Source organism: Musa acuminata, chromosome BXJ3-9, assembly GCF_036884655.1.
Source record: "Musa acuminata AAA Group cultivar baxijiao chromosome BXJ3-9, Cavendish_Baxijiao_AAA, whole genome shotgun sequence".
Taxonomy (NCBI): Eukaryota; Viridiplantae; Streptophyta; class Magnoliopsida; order Zingiberales; family Musaceae; genus Musa; species Musa acuminata.
In genome coordinates this window covers 46,269,817-46,296,056 of record NC_088357.1, presented here as the reverse complement: position 1 = coordinate 46,296,056, position 26,240 = coordinate 46,269,817, and the positions used below count along the sequence as shown (strand labels likewise).

The 26,240-nt window shown below is 36.0% G+C and overlaps 2 protein-coding genes and 2 non-coding genes across 5 annotated transcripts; 2 read left to right on the top strand and 2 right to left on the bottom strand.

Moving 5' to 3' along the window:
* Nucleotides 1-5,358: 5,358 nt before the first annotated feature.
* On the top strand, nt 5,359-14,274 carry LOC135648345 (protein CANDIDATE G-PROTEIN COUPLED RECEPTOR 2-like). 2 transcript variants are annotated; one of them, XM_065165966.1, is made up of 7 exons: nt 5,359-5,832; nt 10,943-11,134; nt 13,053-13,215; nt 13,309-13,411; nt 13,497-13,578; nt 13,710-13,804; nt 14,056-14,274. In XM_065165966.1, the coding sequence occupies exons 1-6, from the start codon at nt 5,524-5,526 to the stop codon at nt 13,785-13,787; spliced, it is 927 nt and encodes a 308-aa protein (XP_065022038.1). In that variant the 5' UTR covers nt 5,359-5,523; the 3' UTR covers nt 13,788-13,804; nt 14,056-14,274. The 2 variants fall into 2 exon arrangements, with proteins under 2 accessions (XP_065022038.1, XP_065022037.1); XM_065165965.1 differs by lacking the exon at nt 14,056-14,274 and having other exon boundaries at nt 13,710-13,961.
* Nucleotides 14,275-19,359: 5,085 nt separating this feature from the next.
* On the bottom strand, nt 19,360-19,433 carry TRNAI-AAU (transfer RNA isoleucine (anticodon AAU)). The gene has a single exon. It is a non-coding gene; the product is annotated as a tRNA-Ile (tRNA).
* Nucleotides 19,434-23,053: 3,620 nt separating this feature from the next.
* Nucleotides 23,054-23,126, bottom strand: TRNAR-ACG (transfer RNA arginine (anticodon ACG)). The gene has a single exon. It is a non-coding gene; the product is annotated as a tRNA-Arg (tRNA).
* Nucleotides 23,127-24,180: 1,054 nt separating this feature from the next.
* On the top strand, nt 24,181-25,945 carry LOC135649701 (transcription initiation factor TFIID subunit 8-like). Its single transcript, XM_065168374.1, has one exon. The coding sequence runs from the start codon at nt 24,660-24,662 to the stop codon at nt 25,749-25,751; it is 1,092 nt and encodes a 363-aa protein (XP_065024446.1). The 5' UTR covers nt 24,181-24,659; the 3' UTR covers nt 25,752-25,945.
* Nucleotides 25,946-26,240: the final 295 nt, after the last annotated feature.

Here is a 26,240-nt window from a genome sequence, read left to right as displayed (position 1 = left end):
ATTTGGAAGGCATGGACTTTGTTTTGATCCACAGATTGTTGCTGAATGTTTACTAAGGAGCAGCCAGTCAACTGCCCGATCATGGCGAAGGCTGATTTGGACTACTCAGCTGATGCAGCAAATCTTTCCTCCTCTGCCATGCATATCTCTTACTGCTAATGCCTCCACTACATATGAAAACATTGCTTATACTGCTGCTAAGTTAGCATTAACAGATGCATGCAGTCATATCTGCAGCACTGAAGTAAATCGAGTCCAGCATTTGACAGGTGGAGATATGTAAGCTTTGCCCTTGTAATCACAGCTTTGATAGAGAGCATTACCGCATGTTTTTTAAGTGCTTCTACATTGTGATACAAACTCAGACGGTATAGCACATTCGTGCTCTGCATTATCTTCCATTGTAGAGTATTTATAGAATTTTCATGATCACATGTTTTGGATGCTTGTTAATTTTGACGTGTGACTTAGAAAATTTATCCATCTTTGTAAGAATTCTAATTTTCTTAATAAAACATCTTTTCCAGGGTATCTAAAGAAATTAACATGTCTGAGAAGGATGGAGATTGTTCTTTCTCAAATATACTGGAAAATTGCCTTCAGAGATTCAGGAAGCTTGAGACTGGTTTTCTGAGGTACAGACAATGTTCAAGTCTACTCAGAGATTCCCCTGCTTTTTTTTTTCTCCTTTACAATTGTTCTCATTCCTTGGTATGCAAATTAATATTATCTATTATGTAATTTGTCTTTTTTCCGTTTTGTGAATAGCGTATTATTATCTCTTATTATTTTAGACTATTTTACGTGCTTATATGGTTCAGTGCAGTTTCCCTTGTTGAACATGGTGAAATTCCTTGTTTTTATAGAAGATACTTTATAGAATGAAATTTCATGTTTGACTTGCTCCCCAGAAGACAAATGCCAAATATCTAGCTAGCACTGATCCAGTTTATTGATTCATATAAGGATCATCTTCAAATTGATAATTCATTATACAATTCTGAGATTGACATAGAAATCTCTTAGAACCTTCTTCTTCTTGTTATCTTCTTTCCTTCTGTTGTGATCTGAAAAAAAATACTTTTGCTTCCATGTTAATAAGTTGCAGTTGTGTTAATTTTTCATTTACCTTAATGCTATTTATGAAAAATGTAAAAACATCCCTTTAGATTTTGCTTGAAATTCTTTGTACAGAAGTGGAAATTCGTGGATTGACCAGCCAACCAGACATGAACCTGGTTTGAAACTAGTAGGTCCCAGTTTAATTTATCTTGGTCTGGTCATTAACAAGTTCATGTGATTAACCTGAGCATTAAATGGGAATGGTTTAGATTCAGGAATGACCGAAATTGACTTGATCAACAATCAACTTGAATATGGTAGCATGTCATCTTCGAGGAACTGTTAATTGTAATCATGATCTGGTCATATAAATGGGTAAAAGGGAGCCATCCAGGAGTTGATGTGTCGTGTTTGGTTCAAATCCAGAACTCTGGTTACTGCTTTCTGTTATGAAGCTCGATTGGAAAACTTGATTGCTTTGGATTCAGCCTAGGTCCAAGGAGTATATGTTCTATTTGTTTGGTACTGAAATTGAATGGACAGAAGAAGCTTAAGTATGAAGCTGCAACTTCTGATGGTATATCCAAAATGTCTAACTGCATAAGTTTTAGTTTACGTGTTTTAACTACCTCTACGGAGTTCTTTATTCAACCCTAAATGCACCTCATTTTCAATTTGAATTTATTCTTTTCTGAGAAGCATCTAGAAAATTTTAGACACAAGTTATTGCAAATGCACTCATCAGAAGAGTATACATATTACACACAACTGGGTCAATGGTAAGAGGGGAAATTATACACGGATACATGAGCTTTCTATGGTTTGAAAGTTATAATTGTGCATTAAAATCCCAAGATGAAAGAACCCGAGAAGTGAAGAAGTTAGAATATAATGATGTAAGAAGGATATCCAGAGGCAACTCCGGCAATTGCAAGTATCAAGACTTTGCAACATGTCTTCAGTGCTTTTGTTTATATTTTGTGTGTGAAATTAGCAACCAAATTAGATTTTTGGCATTGTTCTGAGATGAGTACTTTACAGCATATCAATTTACAACATATGATTGACAACTGGGGTCGCTCTTCCACTGACTATTGCACACAGTGGAGTTGATTGGGATAACTGACGATTAAATATTTCATACTGTACATGGATTTACTTTTGCAAAAACATTTCAAACTATAAACTAATAACATGTTACAGCCACATCTAATGGTGCTAATTTATAGGGATTTGACAAAAGCTTGAATAACAAAAAAAAAGATCATAATGAGTGTTCAGAGAGACAATGTCTCGGGAGAAGGCACAAATAGTAAGACCCAGAATTGTCAGCAAGGTTGCAGGAAATCAATGAAATTTGCATGGCAATTTTAGAAAACAAAGCAATACCTCAGCTATTCACTTCATAAATGCACACTTCAGTGGAGATATATTGTTGAGACTTCTCAAACATAGTATCCATGTGCTGGATGGATTACAATGATCATGTACGAACCCCTAGACAAATACCAGAAAAGGTTCCTATGTAAGTTTGTCTAGTGACATTGTTCACGATTTAAGATATATATGGCTGCAGTTACTAGCATGATGCATTATTTGACATGTATGGTTGTACAAATAGAAAAAGGCCTCTGAGGGCATGAACTAAATGAACAATGGTGATCTTTACTCCTTGTGGATGCATGATATCCACAGATTGTCAATTTGTGGTTTCTTTTATATGTAGAATATACACATGAGAAGTCAATTTTATGGGAAAACAGTGAGAAGTACTGATATCGCTGTAAAGAATGTAGTAGATAATATTAGTGAAGCCTTTATCTGACTTCTTTCATCATTCAATCATTCTTTTTTATTCGTCTAATCAATCTCTTGTCTTAGATGGGAAAAAGGATATTCAACATTGGATTTGAGAATGGAATGCCATGACTTGGATAAGTACACCACCATCATCCGGTTTGCGAGGTTCCATGTACTAGCCGAGACTGATGGATTAGATAACTCAATCCAAACTGCAAACTGTGAAGTATTTCTCCAGAGACATGTGACAGCTCTCCGGACCCCTGAAAAGCTTCCTAAGGGCCTCAGCTATCTCTCTCTCTAAAGCACCAATTACTCACTAGCCTTTTCTTTTAACTTCATCACCTGCAGCATCTTCCTACATGAACACAGCAAAATGAGAAAAGGAAGGAATGTAGCTGCAAATGCAATAGATGGAAAAAGCTGATGCAAATATGGTGTGGGTGTTTGTCTTCTGAAATGGACATCATGAGATGCCTTACCTTTGTTTGTCCACAAGCAAAGATTTTTGTATATATGAAAAAGTAGAAATAGTCTATCATATCATTTTGAAATCTTTGAGGTTGAAAGTAAATTATCTCACAGATCCCCTAGTGAAATCAGAGCATGCCTTCTCTCCTTCTCAGCATAACACAAGTTTATTGCTCTTCTTTGTACTTTTCAAGTGAACATAACATTTAATATTTTGTGGCACAAAGATGGTACTTAAGTATGATGATTAAACTCACTGGCATTACAATGCATTATATGACAATGCGACTTAATTTGCATTCATGAAAGCCATCTATTATCTCATAATTCAAAGAATATTTTTCTTCCAGCAGTTACAAGGATTACAGCAGAGAGTAGGCCTAATGATAAGAGTTTGTCCTGCTGCTGCTTGAGAGTATCATGGATTTCAATTGTGAAGATACACTCATCCTCTTGCAGGAGAACAAGTTGCATTGCTTTCCTCAGATTATAGAATTGACACTTTGCTGATATTCTCTGATAACAAGATTATAGGCAATATATTTTGCATGGCAACATCCTGCATTCTGCCATACTTGTCTATTTGGAATGCATAACTGGGGGCACTGGGAATCACATTCGGGTGAAAGTAAAGAGGAAAAGAGAGAGAAAGAAAGGAAAACACAGAATATAAAACAAACATTAACAAAGAAAAAAAAAAGTAAAATTACACTTGCATTTCAAAAGACCAACATCCAAATAAAATTAACATCATATGATGCCTCCTGTTACTGGAATTGAAATGGGATTGCAATACTCACAAGTCTCTAGTTTCCAGTGTATCGAAATGCCTGCTATCTGCTGCTGTTTACAAGATATGGTAGGAGAGAAACTGCAGAATTTTCTGAATAAGCTTCCCTGTTGAGACCATGGTGTTTCAATTTAAAGAGTCAGATAATATAAACAATAAATCCAGCTTCAGGCTGGAGAAAACAGTCAGTTATTACAGAAGAAAGAGATTAGAACTCCACAACCATCCTCCTTAAGATTCCAAAAATAAGGAACCCAAGAAGCCCCAAGAAAGACAAGGAATGATTACTTCCACCAGCTGATAGAAGCATTCCCATTATCTTCATCAATGGAGGCATCCAAGAGATTGTCTTGATTCAAATCCAAGTTTTTATCTTAGGAGGAGGGGTTTTTTTCAAGGGATGAATCAAAGCCTGTCCATGACATTAACCACTTCCTGTTCAACTCAACATGAAAATGAATGAAGAAAGGAGGCAACCCTGTCTTAGACAAACATCATCATTAATCAAAATATTAGACATTCCAAAGAAATTACCACATCCCTTTTGACATTCTTTAATATCTAGATATGTTTTCATGTGCAACAGTATAATGGATTTCATAATGGTTTGATTTCCTTATCTCTTTACCTCTCACTAATACATGAGTGTAGGCAATAGAAGGATTGGGGAAGGAAAAAAAAAGGTAACATATTAAATTACGAATAAAATTGACAAACATTTAACTTATTATCATATCCAAAAAATTCTAAATATCATAAGCCACATCGTGTAGAAATCTAATCAATGGTTCTGCGTCTCCCTGTTTGCTGGTTTCTCACCGGCTTAGCGCGCGAACCGGAACGAAAAGATCACCCAACCGGTTTAATCCTTTCCCTTACCCTTATTTTCACCTTCTACGTAATTGCTGAATTTTGATGTGGGTCCGACAAAATCCCATCGACGTCACCATGCAGGTAAATATGTAGGGTATTAAACGAGTATGAAATGTTTTATCGGATTAGCACGAGAACCGGAACCACAAGATCACCGAACCGGTCTAATATTGAATACTTTTACGGATAGTACCCATTTTTGTACCGTCTCTACAACTGGTGAAGTTTGATGTGGGTCTGACGAAAGCCCATTGATGTCACCATGCAGGTAGACATTGGGTATTTATAAGTGTAAACAAAAATTTCCGACTTGGAGTCCTTTGCGCTCGCATAGATATAAAGAGAAAACAAGTAAAATGGTCTTCGTAGCGATTCCAAGATAGAGACTACAATTAGGGCTCTGAGAATTCCCCTCCGATCTCCCGATCTCCCCTAATTTCTAGCGTTTCCGTCGCGATTTCGATCGGCTTCGTTTCGAGGGGAAGCCCTCGGTGCTGACGATCTCCGCCTAAGATTGGCTGGAGGATATGAGAGCGTCGGAGGAACTCCTGGCCGCGATGTCCCTCGCCGGCGCGCCGGCGGAGTCTGCGGATGAATTTCCGGAGGGTTCATCGTCTCGGAGCGCACTGATCTCGTCCTCGTGGATCGTGGGTTGCCACGGGCTCCCGTACAACCTCGCGTTGATCGTCCCCTCGGCCCTCTTCGTCGTCTATCTCGCCTCGAAGGCACGGAAGAGCTTTGCGAAGCTCACATATGGCCATTCTTACGTCATGATGGCCTATTACGCCCTCCTGTGGGTCGTCACCGTTCTCAATCTCTCTTGGTGCCTCGTGCAGGTGCGGCAATCCCACTATTAAGAGCGTTTGGATGTTATAAATGTTATTTCAGCCAGTTGCTGTTATTTTGTTGATAATATGAAATTTAGTTAGATATTTATTGCCCATTATTACAATTTTTATTTTAGTGAATAATTTGTAGATGTGATTAATAAAGAAAAAGATATTAATTCTTGATACCTTATTAATAGTTACTTGGTTGTTGCATCTACTTATTGTAAATTAGTTGTAATGTGTATTCAATGCTAAATTTGTATGTATTATTATAGGAGAAGTTTGATGTAAATGAGCTTAGGAGGATATTGAATTCACCATCTTTATGTTAAAAAAAGTCAAATTTTTGGCATAAACAAACTCTTCTCTCGATCTACAACGCTGTTGTATATTATAAATATTAGTTGTTTTTCTAGTTCCTTGTGCATATGGAGTATCTTATAAGGTTTTAATTGATATCACAATTCTTGTTCCATGGAGTGGGAGTTAAAATTACTATTTATTTACTAATATATAAGTTGATTCATAAATTTAGAAAAGTCAGGGACTTGTACAATGGGCTATCAATGAACTCCAGTAATGTCACAGACTTATCTGATTTTGCTTAAGTCATGCGGCACCCTTGCATGTCTATCTGCAAACTGTCAACTTCCCTCAAACATCTTATAGTCTCTTAAGGACCTGCAAAAGAGAAGATGAGCTAAATGAAGTGTTTAATTTGGGATCTCACAAGTAGACATTTCAACAAATGTTTGATAGACAATGTAAATTACAAATATAAACTTCGCAAGCTCTGAACGATCACGCTGCAAAGGGTTCAAGGTGATCTATCGTGATCAAAAGTCCCCATAAATGCCCACATGACACTATTGTAGAACAAGGCAGCGAACCAACTTTAGACAATACCCCAAAGGCTCACCTAGCTATGTGTCACTCAGGTAGCTCTAGAGTGTTATGCTAGTTGACACTCCGTACCACTATGCAGATATAGAAAGCCCCCAAAATGGCTACTTAAATGGTTTGTTTTTGGATAATTTTGCCTCTGTGCGACTATTGCACACAACCTGCATTTGCAAGATTAAAATAGCCACAAAAGCCAATCAAAATAGGGCTATCAAGCCTACTGCAAATCCTATACATGCTGTGCAAAGCATGAACAAAATTGAAAGACGCAGATATACATAAACATTACATCGAACACCCTTGGTATAGATTTGTCCGTGATAGTAATTATGTTTTGCTGATTTAGAACATTACACATGAAAATAGCAAGATGCTTGCTAGATACTGCTAAGTTTATGAAACATTGGGGTGCAAGCAAACTATTGTTATAATTTTGAGGAGGAAAGCTGGATAATATATGAAACAATACATGGTTCCATTTCTCTGTACCATAAATCTTGATGACAGATAAATGATGTTCATGAACTGGAGACAATCATGATTACTGAATTTTGGTATCCGGATTCATCATGGTGGACAGTTGTCTCTGTTTCAGTGTTTTTTTACATTTAATTTATGCGACAATTATGTTATTGTAGTATCTTTAAGGTGGAATTACTTCCATGAGCTGGCTTACCTATATATGATCCAGACTTTAGTTGCTACTAGTAATCCAATCAAGTTGTGTGTTTTGATTTCTTTTCTAATCCCAACTATTGGGGTGTCACAGTCTATCTCATTCAAATGATGACCATTGTCATCAGTGAATGACTGTGTAGAACAGAATCCATTTTCTGGGTTCTGTATAGAATTGAATCTAGATGGGTTTCAATACATTATTGCTCATATCTTAATGTTCCTGCTTGCCTTAAGATCAAGAAAAACCACATTTTAGATGCCAACTTGGTTTAAAATAGGCTTAAACCAAGAGTCAATACAGTTATTGGCCTCATAACTCAAATGAAGTGGACTTAGGTATGTGAAGCAACATGCTTTAACCAAAGTTACTGCTAGCAGATTAGTCACGTCATAATATGTATCCTTCCTTAAAACTTTATGATAATACTCATGGTGATAGCCACAGTTTCAAAATTTGTTTGATCCTTACCTGCATTGGACATTTGAATTGGGATCGACTGGAGCTCCATTGTAATATCCCAAAAAAAGGCTTCTCTAAATTAATGTCATATACCTTCATGTCAGCTAAGATCTCCAGTCTAGATCATTCCAGAGGAAGGAGAGGAAGAAAAGATGAAAATAGAAAATGGTGGAGGGAATGAACAGGTGGGAAGTTGTCAGCATTGGTGGTATGTCTAGTAGAAATTGAAACTAACAATAATCTAATACGAACAATTTATCTTCTCGAACTCAGACTTGATCATGACAATTAAGTCTTTGTGCTCTTGATCCTCAGCCATAGGTTGGAAAATTAATCTTTGTATGATTGTTGGCCAATGGTGAAGACTCTACATCTGCTATCAGATTGGCTAGATTAGAATCGGCTAAAAAAATGTAAATTAAAACAACATAAAAAGGAAAAATGTTATTACAAAATATTATAAACATACAACAACTTGTGTTATAATTGCTAAAGAAAAATAAGCAAATGCATGACACTGAACAAAACCTTAGTCATAAGATTTTTTATTTTATATTTTTAGTATTATATTACATCATTAATTTTGTTTATTAGTAAATGTTAATAAGCATGCAAGTCACCTGATCAATTTCTAGTTGTTTGTCTAAATAAAAAAATATATTCCATATTATATAATATTTTTAGAAACAATATTTTAGCACATTTTATTTTTAATTATTTTAGTATATGATATTTTTTTGAATATTTTTAACATATATGTGATGGACCTAACCTGGGCCTTCAGTTGTTGGAGAGGCACTGCTTGATTGTATTCATCTCCCACTTAATCAATGGTCTGAGAGTCCGACTAAGTTTCCAAATCTCAAAAGACCTAATAGAGATGAAGATGCTGGGAATGCAGTTTATGAGATCTTCCTTCGGTGCTGAGTCAAACTGTCAAACTTTGTTTCTTGAAGAAGTTGAACTGTTAGGCGAGAGAATAAATGAAAAGAGAATCTTGATCTAATAGCTGTAGTGGAAGTCTCCTTTTTTAGCCTCTTCCTTGGAGAGGGATTATCCTTATGATCAGTAACTTTAGTCACACAAAACAAAGATTTCAGGTTCTGTGGCTCCATGTGGCTGTAGGGTGATTCCAATTGATAGGTATCTGATACATGGCCTACAAAAGGCATGACTCCTCATCTGTCAGAAGGGCTGTTCTCAACTATGTTCAACCATTAAAATGATAGTATTGGAGGCTGCTGACATATAGCATTAAGCTCCATGATCAATAAAGATTCGGCAGGTGTTGTCAAAGCATCAGTTGACTCACTATTAAAATGATGATCGAGACAAAACTTAAAAAGTGTTGGTTTGACTCACTTGGAGGGTCCAATTGCATTAGTTTTATCTATTATTTGTAATTATTTTTCATTTTTAAAATATCATCTTATATGTTTTTGATATTTTAGTCATAGTTTATTTTTATATAACTTATATGTTTATGCTTTATACTAAACATATTTATGATATATTATATTATAATCACAAATTTAAAGTAGCATATATTTTTATGTTTGTATATTATATGACATGTAGTTGAATGTATAATGCAAGGTTTTAAATTTCGAATGATATCGCCCGTACCGGGTGGTGCGTACCAGTTCGCCAATAGATTGATACGCGGACTGATTTTTTAACTTTTTTTTTTTAAATTATATATATATATATATATGTATGTATATATATATGTATGTATATATATATCAAGCGGTATGCTAGAGCATACCACTTGGTATACTTGTATTGTACTGTACCGAGCTGAACTTGATACTCCGGTACGATATGAAATTACGAACCTTGTTATGATGTACAATTGTATATATCATATATTATAATATATACATGTATATGCCTATGTTGTATATACATGCAAAATAGACATACACTTTCCCTTTCCCTCTACCTCCCCCTCTCGGTTTTTGGGTGCCCGGCTTCCCTCTCTCAGTTAGCATTTGAATTCTTTTTAATGTTTGTACATGGCGAGGTGGGTAGGCAACTCAGGTGGACAGTGATGATTGAAGCAGGTCTTACAATCCCTTGTAATTCTAGGCTGTTAGTGTCACAACATAACATTGTACTCCAACAGAACTAATCTTTGGTTTAATTCCCAATTACATAATGATAATTTTTAGCTATAGTAATTGCTAACAGTGCCATAGAACCAGAAGTATTGCGAGACTACATTAAGCTACAGTAACTCTGAGATCTATTTGCTATGGTCATTTAGGTTCAACTGCATAAGCATTATATAGCTAACCTTGATTCTCATGGTTCAATCATCATTTCATGGTATATGACATGGAAGACTATTTACCATTTCTATGCAGAAATTATATCTTAAGTAGGGATGTTTCAGCCATTAAAGCAAAACAGTTTAGAAAATATTTTATAATGTAATGGCTCTCTAGCCTTTCTCAATTAAAAACGAATTAACAGAAGGGCTTTTTTCATTGTTTTTTAGATGGACTGGATTAATTCGGTTGAGAGTTGATTGAATTGAACTGTTATAGATTTTATCTTAATAACTAGGTTTAGACTGATCTTCTCTAAATCGATTCAATGCCTTAGTTCATTGGGTCACAACCCTTATCTTTTGAGAATGCCAGCTGTAGCTTGCCATGGTGGTGTCTGTCAAGGAGAGAAGAGGACATAGAGGAGAGGAGCAACCTGCAAAGAAGAGCTGTACTTTTTAAATTTTGATACCCTCTTTATATGTTTTTTTTTTGCACCATTGGCACACCAAAGTATGCTTACTATCTGCATTGCTTGCACACCAACGTATGCCATTCTAATGGTTGGCCACGTGATGCCTGCTGATGAAATTTAAATCCTTGTTTTGTGGTTAACCTTGGAGCCTGTTTCCAGCAAGATGGTGCCATATTTACTCTTTATTAAGTTCTGTGGGATGCCAGTTTCTGTTATAGCTTTTTTTTTCTCACAATCTTCTTATTTCTTTTATTTTTTTTCCTTTTCCATAATGTATATAACTATAGATTATCTCAATGTTAGCTCATCTGTTCATTTGGAGTGCAGGCATGGGAATGTACTACTGCTAAGGAATTATCTTGGAACATGTTGTCATTGTTTACAGAATCTGGGATGTTGCTTTTGGAAGTTAGCTTGCTGGCCTTTCTACTCCAAGGAAATCATGCAGGTGGATTGGAAGTTTTAACGCGTACTTTTGTTGTCTCAGGAGTAATCGTCGCTGCTGATACATTACTGAAGGTAATCAATGTTGTTATACCTAAGCGTAAATGTTTTGGAATGATGTGCTCCCACAGTTCATTTGCATTTCTTGACAACCTTTTTGGTCTATGATTGGAAAAAAATAGTTTTCTTGTTTTTAGTTTCATAATATTTTATTTGAAAGGAGCTTTAAGTAATAATGCTTGCTGGTGTTAGTAAAGAATGATATTGGACAACCTCGAAGGGTGTTATGGCTCAAGGGAATTGGATATGAAAAGGCAATTACAAAACAAAGAAAAATAATTGGTGAAAGCATGTTTGATTCTTAGAAAAAAAGTTTCACTGACGGAAAATACAAATTCTGACATATACCAAAACTTGACAAAAGAATATGGACCATTGATATCAACACTATCAATATCCATTGGTTATTGAAGTATATTTGTTTGCTTCCAACATTATAGGAAACATCATCACTGGAACTTTTGACGTCAGATGGGTTGTTTAAGGTTAAAGGAAGGTGTTGGGTAGCTAAGATATTATGTGGGTGTTAGTATTATGCTTGTAAAAGTTTGAATAATAGGATTGTATTATTGATTCTTTTGTGGCTTTAAGGCTTTAGTATGAATAAGGTAAGAAAAAGTTGGAACTAAGGAAATGCGTGATACCTCATGCTCGTTCAATGTCCTTTGAATTTAATTCGAGGATTATAAGATGATCTTACACCAGTCATACATTTTATGCAAAAAGAATACTTTTTCATTCATTCAATTACGTCATCATTTATGATCCTTTTCCCATTATATAGACCACTAAGTATAGGGAAAGCTAAACTAGAGAAAGAAATTCTAATTTCATTAATCAAGGACTAATCAGATCACTGATCTCAATTACAATTTCTGAATAATCTGTAGTTCCATTTTTGCTTCAAGAGATGATCTTTTTAATTAGCAAGATCTGTGAATGGATTGGAGCATTATTTATCCAATCATCTTTTATCTAAGTTTATCATCTTTTTTCTTTTATCTTTAGTCAATCATCTTTTAACAACACAATTGACATGATGACCATTGACATGAACAACAATCATTCACAAAATTACTTCAAACTTGTACTGTTGTACACTAAATATCAAGATTTTCTATATTCATACAAGAAAATCAAAGTATAAACATAGTTTCTGTATATAATGTTGTCAAGAAACTTATGATCATGGTATATGTGTCTAGTCTTATATCTCACCACCACATATGATGATGTTTACTACAAAAGGAGATCAATTAGATTATAGCCAATTGATACAGCTTCATGACCTATTACTTTTGTATGTAATGTAATCTATATACGCATTCCCATATTTTGTGGAGGGTAGGTCTTGGTAATCATGAAAATGACCCCTTTATTTATATGGGTAAATTTCAAACATTGACCCTCACCAGACCTGCATTACTAGGAATCTTTTGCGCTAGGTTTGCCCTTTTAACTATGTACTACTGCTCGACGTGTGATTTAATCACTTTTATGTATATGTGTAAATTGTATATGCTTGTTCATATTCATGCATGCATCAATTCATGTGTCCTTGTCATTTTGCATGTGTATGGATGTGTATGCCATATTCGATGCATATGTATGTCTTCTACATATGATCATGAATGCTTGTATGTTCATAAGCATGCACATCTGCTGTGTGTCCTTGTTATGGCCGATATCAATACCAAATCGAGATTTTAAACCTTGATCCATGCATCATTACGTTAAGTCAGCCTGTACGTATGGCAGAGGTTTGCAGGTAGCTTAACTAACCTTACATGGAGTAGGAAGTTCATGTCTCTGGCGATTATTATACTATTAAGGCATTATGAATTTCCACCTAGTAGTTCTTCCTATCGTGGATAGGCTGTCATTATCGCCCTACTACATAAAAGTTTAACCCGAAGTTTCGTATGTTCATCAGGCCATCTATATATTTGGTTTTGGAGTTCCATTATTCGCAGACAAGAACAAAACAGCAAATGGTGGAAGATGGGGATTGTGGATTATCCACAAGATGTTGCTTACTGCTGTCTATGGTTTCATTTTCTTCATGCACCACTCAAAGTGGAGAGAAAGGTTACCAGGTAATCCTCATATTTATTCTTTTTTTTTCTAGTTTATTGTTGCTTGTATATTCGTTTGTATTTCTTCAGAATTTTTACTTTGCCCATTAACAGCAAGACCGGCATTCTACAAATACGTTTGTGCAATGTTGTTGTTAAATACAATGTCCCTATTTGGCTGTCTGCTTGCTGGAAATGGAGCTGGATTTGGGATCTGGTATCAATCATATGCTTTTTGAAACCATAGCTATGATAGCTTTTTTTTCTCTTTCTGTAAAAGACTAATCCTCTTTCTGTTACAGGCTATTCAATCTGACAATGATATGCTACCACTCTCTTTATCTTCCACTTCTATACATGGTCTTCCTAGCAGATTTTTTCCAGGTCTGGTTCCATGTTTTCGTCCCTAGAATTTTCTTGGTTTGAGCTAGTTTTTGTAATAGGCTAATATTTCTACAATGACTACGCATCACAAATCCTTTATGGTCTCCTTTTGGTGGCTTTTTTGCATACAGGAAGAAGATTTGCGTTTGGAGAACGTGTACTACTCGGAAATGAAAGATGCTGGTTTCTTTGATGACGATTGGGAATAAGAACATCAGCTTAATAGGTTATATGGCGACTCACTATACCTTTGTAAATAAATGCATTACAGGATCTGTGTTTAAGAGTACAGATTTAGCTTTTGTATCAATTCCAAGCGTTGTGATCACAATTTGATTTTTGACACAAACATTAGTAGAACGATCAGCCTTGTTGTGCCTTGATATTGTGCTATTCTATGATTCCTTCATGATAAGTTGCCCAGCTTGCAATTTAGAATTCTTCTCGCGTCTGATGATTGGAAATCTCTGCTTGTAGGCTGCCGTGATTGCAGGCTACTGATCGTGTCATACTGCCATCAAACTCTACTGTAAATGATGGCAAAGTGTGTTCTTACTTGATTCGGGATAGAAGAGAGAAGATGACATTTTCATTTGAATCTGGAATCACATTTTGATGGTGTCTCGACGTTTTCTTGGGTTTGTTAGCTGTTTCTATTACCAGAATCGTTAGGAGATGTTTTTGACTTCTCTTCTATAGCTGCGTGGATAGCTGTCCTCACAGATTATTTTAATCCTCTTTCACGATAATCTTTTGTCGTTGCCTTTAAACAAAAATAACGAATATTATGTTAATGTAAAAAAAAATAAAAAAAATAGAATTTGTTTTATTTTTATTTTATTCTAACATACATCTCTTATTTTTTAAATGGTTAAGATCCATTTTAATCTTTATGATTTTGATTATAGACTTTTTAAGTTTTTATGGTTTACTCGTGTTTAAAATAATTTATATATTTTTAAAAGTATAACATCAAGTTTTAGTTAATAAACATTAGAGTTTCATATTCATAATAAATCATTAATATAATTAATATAAAATATATATAATTTAAATTTAAAAAAAGTTTATATGGCATATTAATTCATAATAAATCATTAATATAATGACATGTGTAATTTAAGTTTTTTTTAATTAAGATTTCCATCAATGGCGGGAGGAGGCGTCGTCGTGGAAGCGATCACCAACAATAACATTGAGTCGTTGTTGCTTAGCAAGGCATTGTACGCATGCAGCCTCTCTCACGTTGACGATGAGCTCAAGAGCTTTCGATCCTACCTTAGGTAGATATGCATCAACTAGTCCGACATTAGGCATGTAGTGGCCCCGCATGAGAGCAATGCATTTGTTGAATGCATTACGAGGTCAAGTAGAGGAGAACATAAAGATAACAACAAGTTGATGTATATGGACATTAAGCTAAATGGTCGTACAACCTTTGCAATGGTGGACGTAGGCATTACCCACAATTTCATTATCGACCGAGAAACAAGAAGACCTAGGCAAAACTTAGAGACGCAAGTTGAAGGAAGGCTATGAACTGGAAGGCTTAGATATTCAAACTAGCAAAGGGGGTCCCCATTAAGATTGGGATGTAGAGTGGAAACACAAACATGATGGCGATGCTGTTATATAACTTCCAAGTGATCCTTAGAATGAAGTTCATGATGAAGTTGGTGCCCATGTCATTCCTAGACTCTTTATGCTTGATGTGGGTGGTAATGACCCATATGTGGTTCTTATTTTTTAAGGAGGAACTAAGAGCATATGATAAATATCTGCTCTAAGAAGGGGGTATGAAAGGGTAAACTAACTTTTGTGACTCTAATGAAGCTAAAACCACTTGATATATAGGTCATTCATGAACCTGCTACGGTGGCAGACGTATTGAAGAAGTTCACTAATATTATACCACCCAAGTTACTAAAAACTTGACCATTATGTAGAGGCGTTGATCATTGCATGAGTTAGAGCCGGGAGTGAAGCCTCCAATGGGACCACCGTACTACATGACCCCTCCAGAGTTGGTAGAGCTCTTTGGCTTAACCAATACTTTGGCCACATTCTGCACTCTCATGAATCAACTAGTCACAAAGTATCTGGATAAGTTTGTGGCCGTCTACTTGAATGTTATCATCGTTTATATCTAAATACTTGATGAGCATGTAGAGCACCTTAGAACAATTTTCAAGATTCTCAAAGAGAACTTTTTATGTGAAAATAAAGAAGAGCTACTTTGCTCAGATGAAGATTTTATTCTTAGGGTATCGAATCGACAAAGTTTACATTCAGATAGACAAAACAAATGTGCAAGTTGTGGCGAAGTGATGAACACCAAAGAAGGTACCAGAGATGAGATCCTTCCTTGGTTTTGTTAACTATTATCGGTGCTTTATAGTTGGGCACTCGAAGTACGCAACTTCACTGATAAGAGTTGTTGAACAAGGATCAGTCTTAGGCGATGGTCAGACAAATGTGAAGCGGTATTCCAAGACATAAATGCTATTGTGTTAGAAGAATTGGTACTCAATTTGTCAGACTATAGGAAGCCTTTCGAAGTCTATACAGATGCTTCAAACTTCGTTATTTGGGGAGTACTTATACAAGAGGGTCACTCGGTGGCCTATAAGAGTTGCAAGCTCAATAACACCGAGCGATGGTATCCAGTGCACGAGGAGATAACAATAGTGGTCCACTATCTACGAGTTTGATGACATTATCTTCTCGAAATGTGATTAGTACTAAGGACAAACAACATCGCATTGTGTTACTTCCAAACTCAAAAGAATCTCTTTCCAAAACAAGCACAATGGAATGACTTCCTAGTTGAATTTGATTGACAATAAAGTACAAACCCAAAAGAGTAAATGTCACGACCAATGTATTAAGTAGGAAAGTGGAGCTATCAAATGCTCTACAATTGGAAGGTGGAGGCCAAGTAAGTCAGCTACACTCTAACTTCCTTTCCAAGATCAGGGATGTACCATATAGTGATCCCCAAGTAGTAACTCTGATGCAATTAATCAAAGAGGACAAGATACGATAATTTTGGGTCTAGGAGGGACTCACCTATACTAAAGGGAATAGAGTTTATATTCTTCGAACAAATAATTTGAGACATGAACTCTTAAGAGAGTGTCATGATTTCCTTTAGGTTGGACATCTAGATATTCATCGAACATTGACTCTCATAGAGAAGACCTTCTATTGGCCAAAGATAGAGTTTGATGTGTAGGAATATATTCAAAAATGTCTTATTTGCCGACAAAATAAGATGGAGCAATAGAAGCCGATGAGACTTTTGAAGTCGTTGTCCATACCAAAACGGCTATGAGAGAGCATTTCCTTGGACTTCATATCAAACTTACTAGCAACAAGGGGACTCGGATCGATACTCACGGCAGTTGATCAATTTCAAAGTATGCAACATTTATTGGTGCACCCCTACACTTCTCGATGGAGGAGGCAGCCAAGTTGATGATGAAGAATGTGGTAAAAGTATTGGAGAGCCTTGCATAATATCATAAGTGATCGAGACGGATAATTCTTGGGATAATTTTGGATCAAGTTATTTAAATTATTGGGATATAAGTTATACTTCTTCATAAGCCTCCACCTTTAGATGGATGGCTAAACTGAAAGAATAAATTCACTCATAGAGCAATATCTTTGGCACTACATGAGTGCCAATAAATGAGATTAGGTGAAGTTGTTGAACAAAGCTCAATTTTCCTATAACTTGTAGTAGAGCTTTGCATCTAACAAGAACCCCATCGAGATCATTACGGGACAACAATTATCGACTCATCAGACATTAGCGATCGATTATACTAAGAGTAGTCCATCAGCCTATCATTTTGTAAAGGAATAATATCGAAACATAAATATTGTGTGAGTTTACTTAGAGAATGTAACTAAAAAGATAAAATAGATAAATATGAAAAGGGAATCATAGGAGTTTAAAGTTGGTGACTTAGTGTTAGTAAAGCATCAACTAGCATCATTCTAGTTCTTTAGGTATAAAATACATAAGGAACTAGTGCACAAGTATAATATTCATAATGTCTTCTATACAAGCAACTTGAAATGCTACCATTCAGATCTGTAAGATGCTTCTCGAAATGTTCCAACTCAGCCACCCCCCCACCAAAGTCTGGTATAAAAAGTGAGTTGAAACCATTTTAACGGATCGTAAAACACAGCTACCCAACAAAATAGAACAGATCGAGTACTTAGTAAAGTAGTGAAAGCTTCTTCGAATAGAAGTCTGTTGGGAGCCTAAAGATGTCCTATAATACAAAGAAGCAGTCATCAAAGCCTACTAGCAAGCATCGATGAGAGCATCAATAATTTAAGTGAGGGAGAATATCATGGACGGTCATTGCAAACCCGCAACACCTTTGTCAACGGATCATTCGTTACTTTTATTTACTTATATATATTTTTAAGCAACATATTTTGCCTCGTTTTTATATGTTTTGTTTGAAAACTATAAACAGGAAAAGTTTACAAGGTTGTTGAGTAATCGCTCACCAAAATGACTTAGTTTTCACGTGTCATGGCCTATTTTCTGTCGGTTGCGATGCAAAGAAAAATATCAATCATTTCAGCATCCCAAAACCCCTAGTGTAGCACCTAAAGGGATGAGGGTTTGAGATAGTATTGGTCGTTGATTAGATTCACAAGTTCACATGTTAAGCTTACAGGAACTTACCAGCATACTCGACACTTGGTGAGTAATCGTTTATGGACTTATGACGGTTTGTTTGCCTTCTAAAGTTTTTTTTTTTCCTTCCTCTCTTTTCTCTTTTATAAACCAAGTTTTTGCTCAATTGCTTGTAAAATTATCCTCTTCGCGAGATGTTAGGACTTTTTTATTGCTTGCTTTCGAATTAATCAATTTTTCTTTTATGGATCCTTCGGCACCTAAGCAAGATTGTAACTAAGCTGACACTTTACAGATTAATAATGCAAGGGTAACCTCACAACTTATGCAATCCCAGCAAAGTCCATGATATTGACAACTCGATGAAGGTAATGAAGATGACGATGGAGGTCTCACAATAATGGAGGTGGCTTACAACGTAACACAATAAGATAGCTACAATGAGATGAAGGCAACCACAATAAGACAAAGGTGATAATCGACTATATGGTGGGTGAAGGTGGTGACGATGAAAGAAAGACGTGAAGATAATGGTAATCTTATCATTTGAAAAATAAAGGGCATTCTATTGGAAAAATACAAAACTTAAGTTTTTTTTAAGGAATTTACTCAAAAAAAATCATAGAGTGAATAATAATATTTATCACTACAAATAACTATCCTATCTAACGTATATTAAAACATCTCACAACAATTTAATTAGAGATTATTATCTACTTAATCAATTAAAAAGATATAAATCAACTTAATTCCATAGGGACACTCATTTTCTGAAAATGAAACTCATCGATGAATGTTATTTTAATGCCTATAAAAAAATATTTCTTGCCAACAAAAATCAATTAGTGAATATAAATCTGCAACGCTAAAAAAAAAAGGAAAAAGACCCACATGGATCGGATAACAATCTTTATCACTCAAATAAATATGTTACATCATATATATATTAAATAAAACATTTAAACAAATTTCTTAGGAAGCCATATCAATATTTTAGGTGTGCTCTTAACAAATTTCATTAGAGATATCTACCAACTTTTGTCTATTAATAAAGTAATGTAAATGCTGTAAAATTATACATATATTATTATGTTGTAAAAATATGATATATTATTTGGCCCATGCAGGTTTCGAACCTGCGACCTTCGCGTTATTAGCACGACGCTCTAACCAACTGAGCTAATAGGCCCTGTGTAAATTTATCTCTAATATTATTAAGTATATCTACTAAAAAGAATTAAAAATTCCAAACCTCAATACTCGGATCAAACATTAAACTTTCCAATAATACACAATACAAATATCAAAGAGAATCATTCATGCTTTAGTATATAATAATATCATGAGGTGAAAATTAACTTTATTGTAGGAGAGTGAAAATTATAATGGCAAGACAATTTTGTTAGTAGATAATATGAAAAAATACATAGCCTTGTTAGAAGATTAAAAAAATCAACTTCGAAAAGAAATTAGGAAACAAAACAAGATTTTTAACATATCAAAACAATTTCAATAGTAATCTACATCTCATGGTTTGATCAACTAAAAATAAAATGTATCATTAAACAACTAAACCAAATAAATAATGAACAAGAACTACATGAATTTTTGCCTAATATCGATTTTGATAAATGGTTGGACCTATGACACAAGTATACTAGAGTCTATATGGTCCTATACATAAGAAAAAAATTACATCATATCTCGAATACATGAGATACAAGCAATAAGAGGTACATGCCAAATATAATACCCATTGTATAGAAGATGAATGTAATACAAGTATATAGCACATAGGTTCGTCATACAATAACATACCGCTCGATACGAGCGGTACGTATCAATCCGATAGGAGACCAATATGGACGATACATACTGATTTGTCGATACGCCCCATCGTATCATGAATCGATATGTCAGTATATATCATACCGACGGTCGATCAGTATACCGATATCTCAACATAAGAGTTTACTTTATGAGACTGAATTATAAATGGTTGCTACTATCAATTTGTAGACACCAATAAAAGGAGAAAAATAGTAGTGACACTGAAGATAAAAAATCAACTAAGTTAGGAAACAAAACAACATTTTTAACATGTCAGAGCAATTTCAAGAATGGTTTACATCTGATTAACTAATGATCAAATGTATCCTTTTCATTTTTTTATTTGAAATTTCTTATTTTTTTATCATAAATAAATCTGATCTGAACATATCTATTGATCCTAGACATATTTTTCTTATTTGATATGATCCCTGGTACAATCTTGTGAACAAAAACTGCTTAATATGTTCAAAATTGCAATTTGACTATATTGTATGCGTATGTTTCACAAATTTCGATTTAGATTTTTCTAATGTGTTGCTATTTATGGGGTTTTTATTTTTATTTTCATAAATTATATATTTCTTTACCAGAAAAATCATCCAATCTGACCAATTCTATTGATCCTAGTCATTTTTTTCTTATTTGGTCATGGTCCTGTTACATTCTTGTGAACAACTGCTGCTTAATATGTTTAAAATTGCAATCTAGGTAAACTGAGCATGTATTATTCTTTTTTCGTATAATTTTCTTTCACAAACTTCATTTTAGATTTTTGTAATCTTTAGCTATCAATGGAAGTTTATCTTATTATTTTCTAAAAATATCGTATTCATACATACATACATACATCTATCTAAACTTCAAACCTTCAACCTTCGTGTTATTAGCAGTTTAGCACAATGCTCTAACTACTCAGCTAATAAATCAGTTTATACAAAAAAACAAACAAATACTATTAGTGTTGAAAAATGGCCTTTAAAACCAAACCAACCTATGTATGGGATTTTTCTATGGGAGTTATTTTCCACATTTAAGTTCAAACTTTAGAACTTCTAGTGAAATATGAATGTGCAAGGTACCAGTTCAGACAAACACCAAACAAAATCATTCGAGTATTAACAATATCATAAGGTTGGTGAGCAACTTGTTGTGAAGAGATGATTACAATTGCATAATAATGGAATGAACTTTAGAGAGCCAATATTATAAAGATGATAATTACCAATCACAAGGCAATCAGCCAGTAGATTGTACTAAAAGGGACATAAGACAAAAAACAAAAAATAATAATTGTTCAAAGAAACCAAGGAAGTAACATTTTTTGCATGTCAGAATACTTTCACTAATGGTCTATATCTGATCAACTAAGGAAAAAATGCACCCACAATTAACTAAACCGAATAAACAATGAAAAGAACCACGGACATATAACATTGTTCATATTTTAATCGATAGTTTAAATCTCATACAATACCATTTTCAGGAATCAGTAATCATATATGTATCAGAATATGCCATTAGTCAAACCAGTACACATTAGTCAATAAAACAGATCCAACTAGTATTTGAGACCTTGATTTTACTAATGCTCGGTTACTTCTACTCTAACATAAATAAAAAAAACACTAATAAGTTAGCATAGCAAAAATGTCAAAATAAAAGAAAATTGTTCACCGAAGTCATCATAAACTCAACAAGATTACTTAAATATCGAATAGATTCATTCTTTCATAGGTAAAGTAAAAAAAAGAAGATAATATAGATGTAGCTTCCAACATGTAAATGCCAAATATACTGCTCAATATATAACAGTCAATGGACAAATATAGTTTCAGAAAGCATTTCATGCAACCCAAAGACTGCACAATACTATGAATATGGCACACACATGTGTGGTCCCAACATATGTAAAATGAATCGATCCACCTGCAAATATTAGCAATTATTACTCTGCATGATTTACAATTTCTAAAAGCATGGTTAGATTATGAGATTTCTTCAAATGATTTCTTTATTATGGCAAAAAATGGATTGTTTGATATCATGACACAAGATATGGATAACACAAACAAGAAAATTGTAATCATCATGACATGGTATGTAAAAAATAGCAGTTCATGACATGGTATGTTTTATTTAATACTATTTCAGTTTCTACAATTTAGATACATTGTAATCATCATACAAATCCATGAGAAGGATAACCATTACAAGAAACATTAACAAGTAGTCCACTGCCAAATCTACAGGCAAATTGCCAATAAATTAGATGTTTTGAAGGCTTATAAAATGTGATACATGCATGCAATACATTGAACATATATGTATTAGTGAAATAATTGTCCTCACATGTTTTTAAGTATCTTGCCAAGAAGTATCTCAAGATATAGACATGACAAGTATTTTGACAAGTATTGACAGTCTTCAGAAAAAAAAAAAAAGGGCACTTGCTTTATCCCGTTATAGAGAAATATTCATTTTATACTTGATTGAAATACTCGAAGCTGGTGAAAGTCACTATGATAATTTTATACTTTCTCAATCCAAGCAATAATAGAAATAGCAAATTAGATGATGTTTGGGGCTTCGGAGACCAAATATCTACTTCCCCGAATAGAAGGAAATTTAGGTATAACTACAATTTCTTGTATCTGAACAAGCCCCACAAAGATTTGCTCAAGGCGCCCAGATAATTACAAGAACCAGATCACTAAGGGGAGAAGAACAAGTCTGAACTAAAAACTCGCAGGAGATTTCTATGGTCTATAGCATCTGATGGAACTATGGAGACTAAAAAGGAGGGCAGCCAGAAAAGATCTACCGAGTTGAGAATCCACATCCGCTCGCCGCTCGCCGCTCGTCGTTGATCTGAGAAGCTCCAGACGTCATTATATGCCAAAGATTAGAGCATCCAATAGGCTCGAAGTTAGGGTTTCGACTCCTTTTTAAACCATCGCGATTAGCGGCAAAAACTTACGACTCCACTGGGGATCGAACCCAGAATCTCTGGTTCCGTAGACCAGCGCCTTATCCATTGGGCCATGGAGTCGCTATGTGTAACCTTAAAATATAATTATTTAAATACAGATATTTTATGTGTTTCATTTTGAAGTTGATTCTTCAGATGAGTATAGATCAGTATAAAGTTCGTATAGCTCAGCTCAATCCTTTAACATAGTACGCAAATATGATAGAAATAATTATTCAATTTGTTTTATCTTTTTTGTAGTGATTCAACGTAAGTAGCGATTCCATTGGTTTCTTTTTTAATTTTTCAGTGATTTTAAAGGTTTTTACTCAGAAAAATACGACTTTTGTTTGGTATTAGAAACAGCGCCGAGCTCTTCTAACAATAGTTTGATGAGGGAATCCCACTGCTCTCGAGATTCGTGTTTCTCGAAATCCAAGGGCGGAAAGGTCCCTATCTACTTAAATCTTATCTTGTCTTTGATATTGCCCTCTCACAAGCGCACGTGGTGAGCAAAGACACGTTAAGAACACCAGACACCAATGCGATCAACTCAAACGACGTAACGTGGCCGCAACACACTGTTTAAGGGACACGGGGGACCCTTCGTCGTGACTCGAAGAGTGGCGAATGGTCCGTTGAAGGTATCCGGGGTGACGTGGACTCTCATAGTGGGGCCCAACTAAATCGCGTTATCCATGACTTTCTCGTTCCACAAGTAAGTCTCGAGAGGACGTGTCAGCCCGAGTATTTTTCAAGGGTGAACCCGTTAGTTTTTGCGGCCGGATGACACCATATGACATACGTGATTTGACCCACAGATGGGTCCACATGAACCCAACCACTATGGCACGCGGAATAGTCTTAAGAGATGGGCTCCACATGACAGAGATGTTGTGGCCCATTTGCGTTATCTGTTCCTCTATGGTTTGCGAGGCGAAGCCTGTTCTCTGTGGCCCTCGAAACAGGTAGGCAGCCGCATCGGCCGCGGTTTGCTGCTCCGCAGGAACTCTACAACCCCGTGTTCCAAACGCCTGCTTGCTCGCCACGTATGTCGCTTGGAGCACGCCTCCTCCACCCAACCCCGGATCTCACACCCTCCTCTTCCTCTACAAATAACCCACCCACCCTTGCGTTCTTGCTCTCGATCACTCTCCCTCTCTTCTTCACTTTCGAAATTTTAGGGTTTATCGCGGGTTTCTTGTTCTATTTCTTGTTCCCAACTACCTTTTCTCTGGAACCGTTGATTCTTTTGTCCCATTTCTTGCTCCGTCGCGATCAATTCCTCTTTACCCCAAACCCTAGATCTTGCTGTTCTTGGGTTAGACCTTCTACCGATTTCAGGCATTTAAGAACCGGATTGCTGCCCCGGCGACCACCTGTCCCCCACCGGCTTCAGGAACTCCTTAGCGGTCTATGTAGTGGATATTGGTACGAATGATACTGCAATCTAGGGTTTTCCTAAAGGATCCTTGTTGAAACCCCATCCCAGGATCGCGCACACTTTTGCCCTTTGAGCTTCGGAGGTCCAACGGATCGGCAGAGAGTGGTGGTGATTGGCCAAGCCCCTGATTCTGGCGCCGATTTTGGCGCCGATAATATGATCAGTTGAACATGAGCGATGGTGGCAAGGAGAGTGAAAGTGATCAGCAGAGCAGCTTGAAGAAGAGTCTGCCGTCATCGGCAACTGACGAGTTCGGCCGTGCCGTTGTGAAGATTGCCGTCGCCCAGATTTGTGAGACCGTCGGGTTTCAGGGATCGCATTACTCTGCCGTCGACGCCCTCACGGAGGTCACGGTCCGGTACATATGTGATCTAGGCAAAAGTGCGAGTTTCTATGCTCATTTGGCTGGTAGAACGAGTTGCAATGTTTTTGATATCATCCAGAGCTTAGAAGATTTGAGTTCGCAAGCAGGTTTTTCTGGCGCATCTGATGTTCACCATTGCTTAGTTGGTTCAGGTGTTGTTCGAGAGATCACTCATTTTGTTAGCACAAAAGAGGAAGTCCCGTTTGCTCAGCCCATTCCTAGATTCCCTATTCCTCGTGTACCTAAGGCTACACCTAGCTTTGCTCAGGTTAACAAAGAACCACCGGGAAAGCACATACCTGATTGGCTTCCAAGGCTCCCTGATCCTCATACCTATGTCCACACGCCTGTTTGGAACAAGAGGACCACTGATGCCAAAACAGACAAGGTCGAACAAGCAAGGCAGCGGAGGAAGGCAGAAAGGTCTTTGTTAAGCTTACAGAAGCGACTTGCCTCCAGTGAAGCAGCTGGGTTTCAACCAACTGGTGATGGTGATGTTGGGAAGGGGAAGCAGGTAGTCGGTAGCAACCCATTTCTGGCCCCACCTTTACCATATAAAGAAAAAGCAGTATCTGAAAATGCTCGTCTACATGAGGCAGATGCTGGCAAAAGGTTATCGGTGCTTGAGACCTTTGCTCCTGTCTTTGAGGCTGCAAAGGTGGGTTCTCTTGACTATAGTGCTAGTGACAAGAAGGTTGTTCTTAGAAGCAGGCCTACAGTGCATTTCAAGATTGGAGTTGACAAGAAATCTATAGCTGCATCATTATCTTCTAATGCTTTGGATGCAAGAAAAGACTCGTGGCCTTTGAGGGATGATGAGAAGGATGACAAGAAGAGGAGAGCAGAAATGATACTTAGAGAAGCTATGGAGAAGCCACATGATCTTGCTCAGCTGTAAAGCTCATTTAAACAGGCTTGCAGTGAGGAATTGTAACAGTATTTCTTGGCATATCAAATTTGGTGGAAATTCTGTTCCCAATTGTTGAGCTATGTGAAAAACCTTAGGTATGAAACATATGTCATCTGAAAGTCCATTTCTTGAATTTTTTTTTTGCTTTTTTCTTTGCAAGAGTAAAGAGCAAACATTTAGTATGGTCAGTGTTGTGAATGCTTGAGTTTTGTTTGGTTCAAAGCAACTCGAAATGGATCAGCTCCCCCTTGAGCCATCTACGGTTTGTTTGAAGAAACTTGCACCAGTAGGTTACCCTTTTATGGGGTTAATAACAAGCAACTTGTCAAACTGTTTCTTGGAGAAAATGGTCGTTACCAGCCGGAAATATATAATAGAGTTTAAGAACATTAGGATTCACCTACTTTGAAACTTCATGTATTTCGTAATATATCTATATTTTTTTGAAACGAAAAAAACATAAGGGTTTTTTTTTAT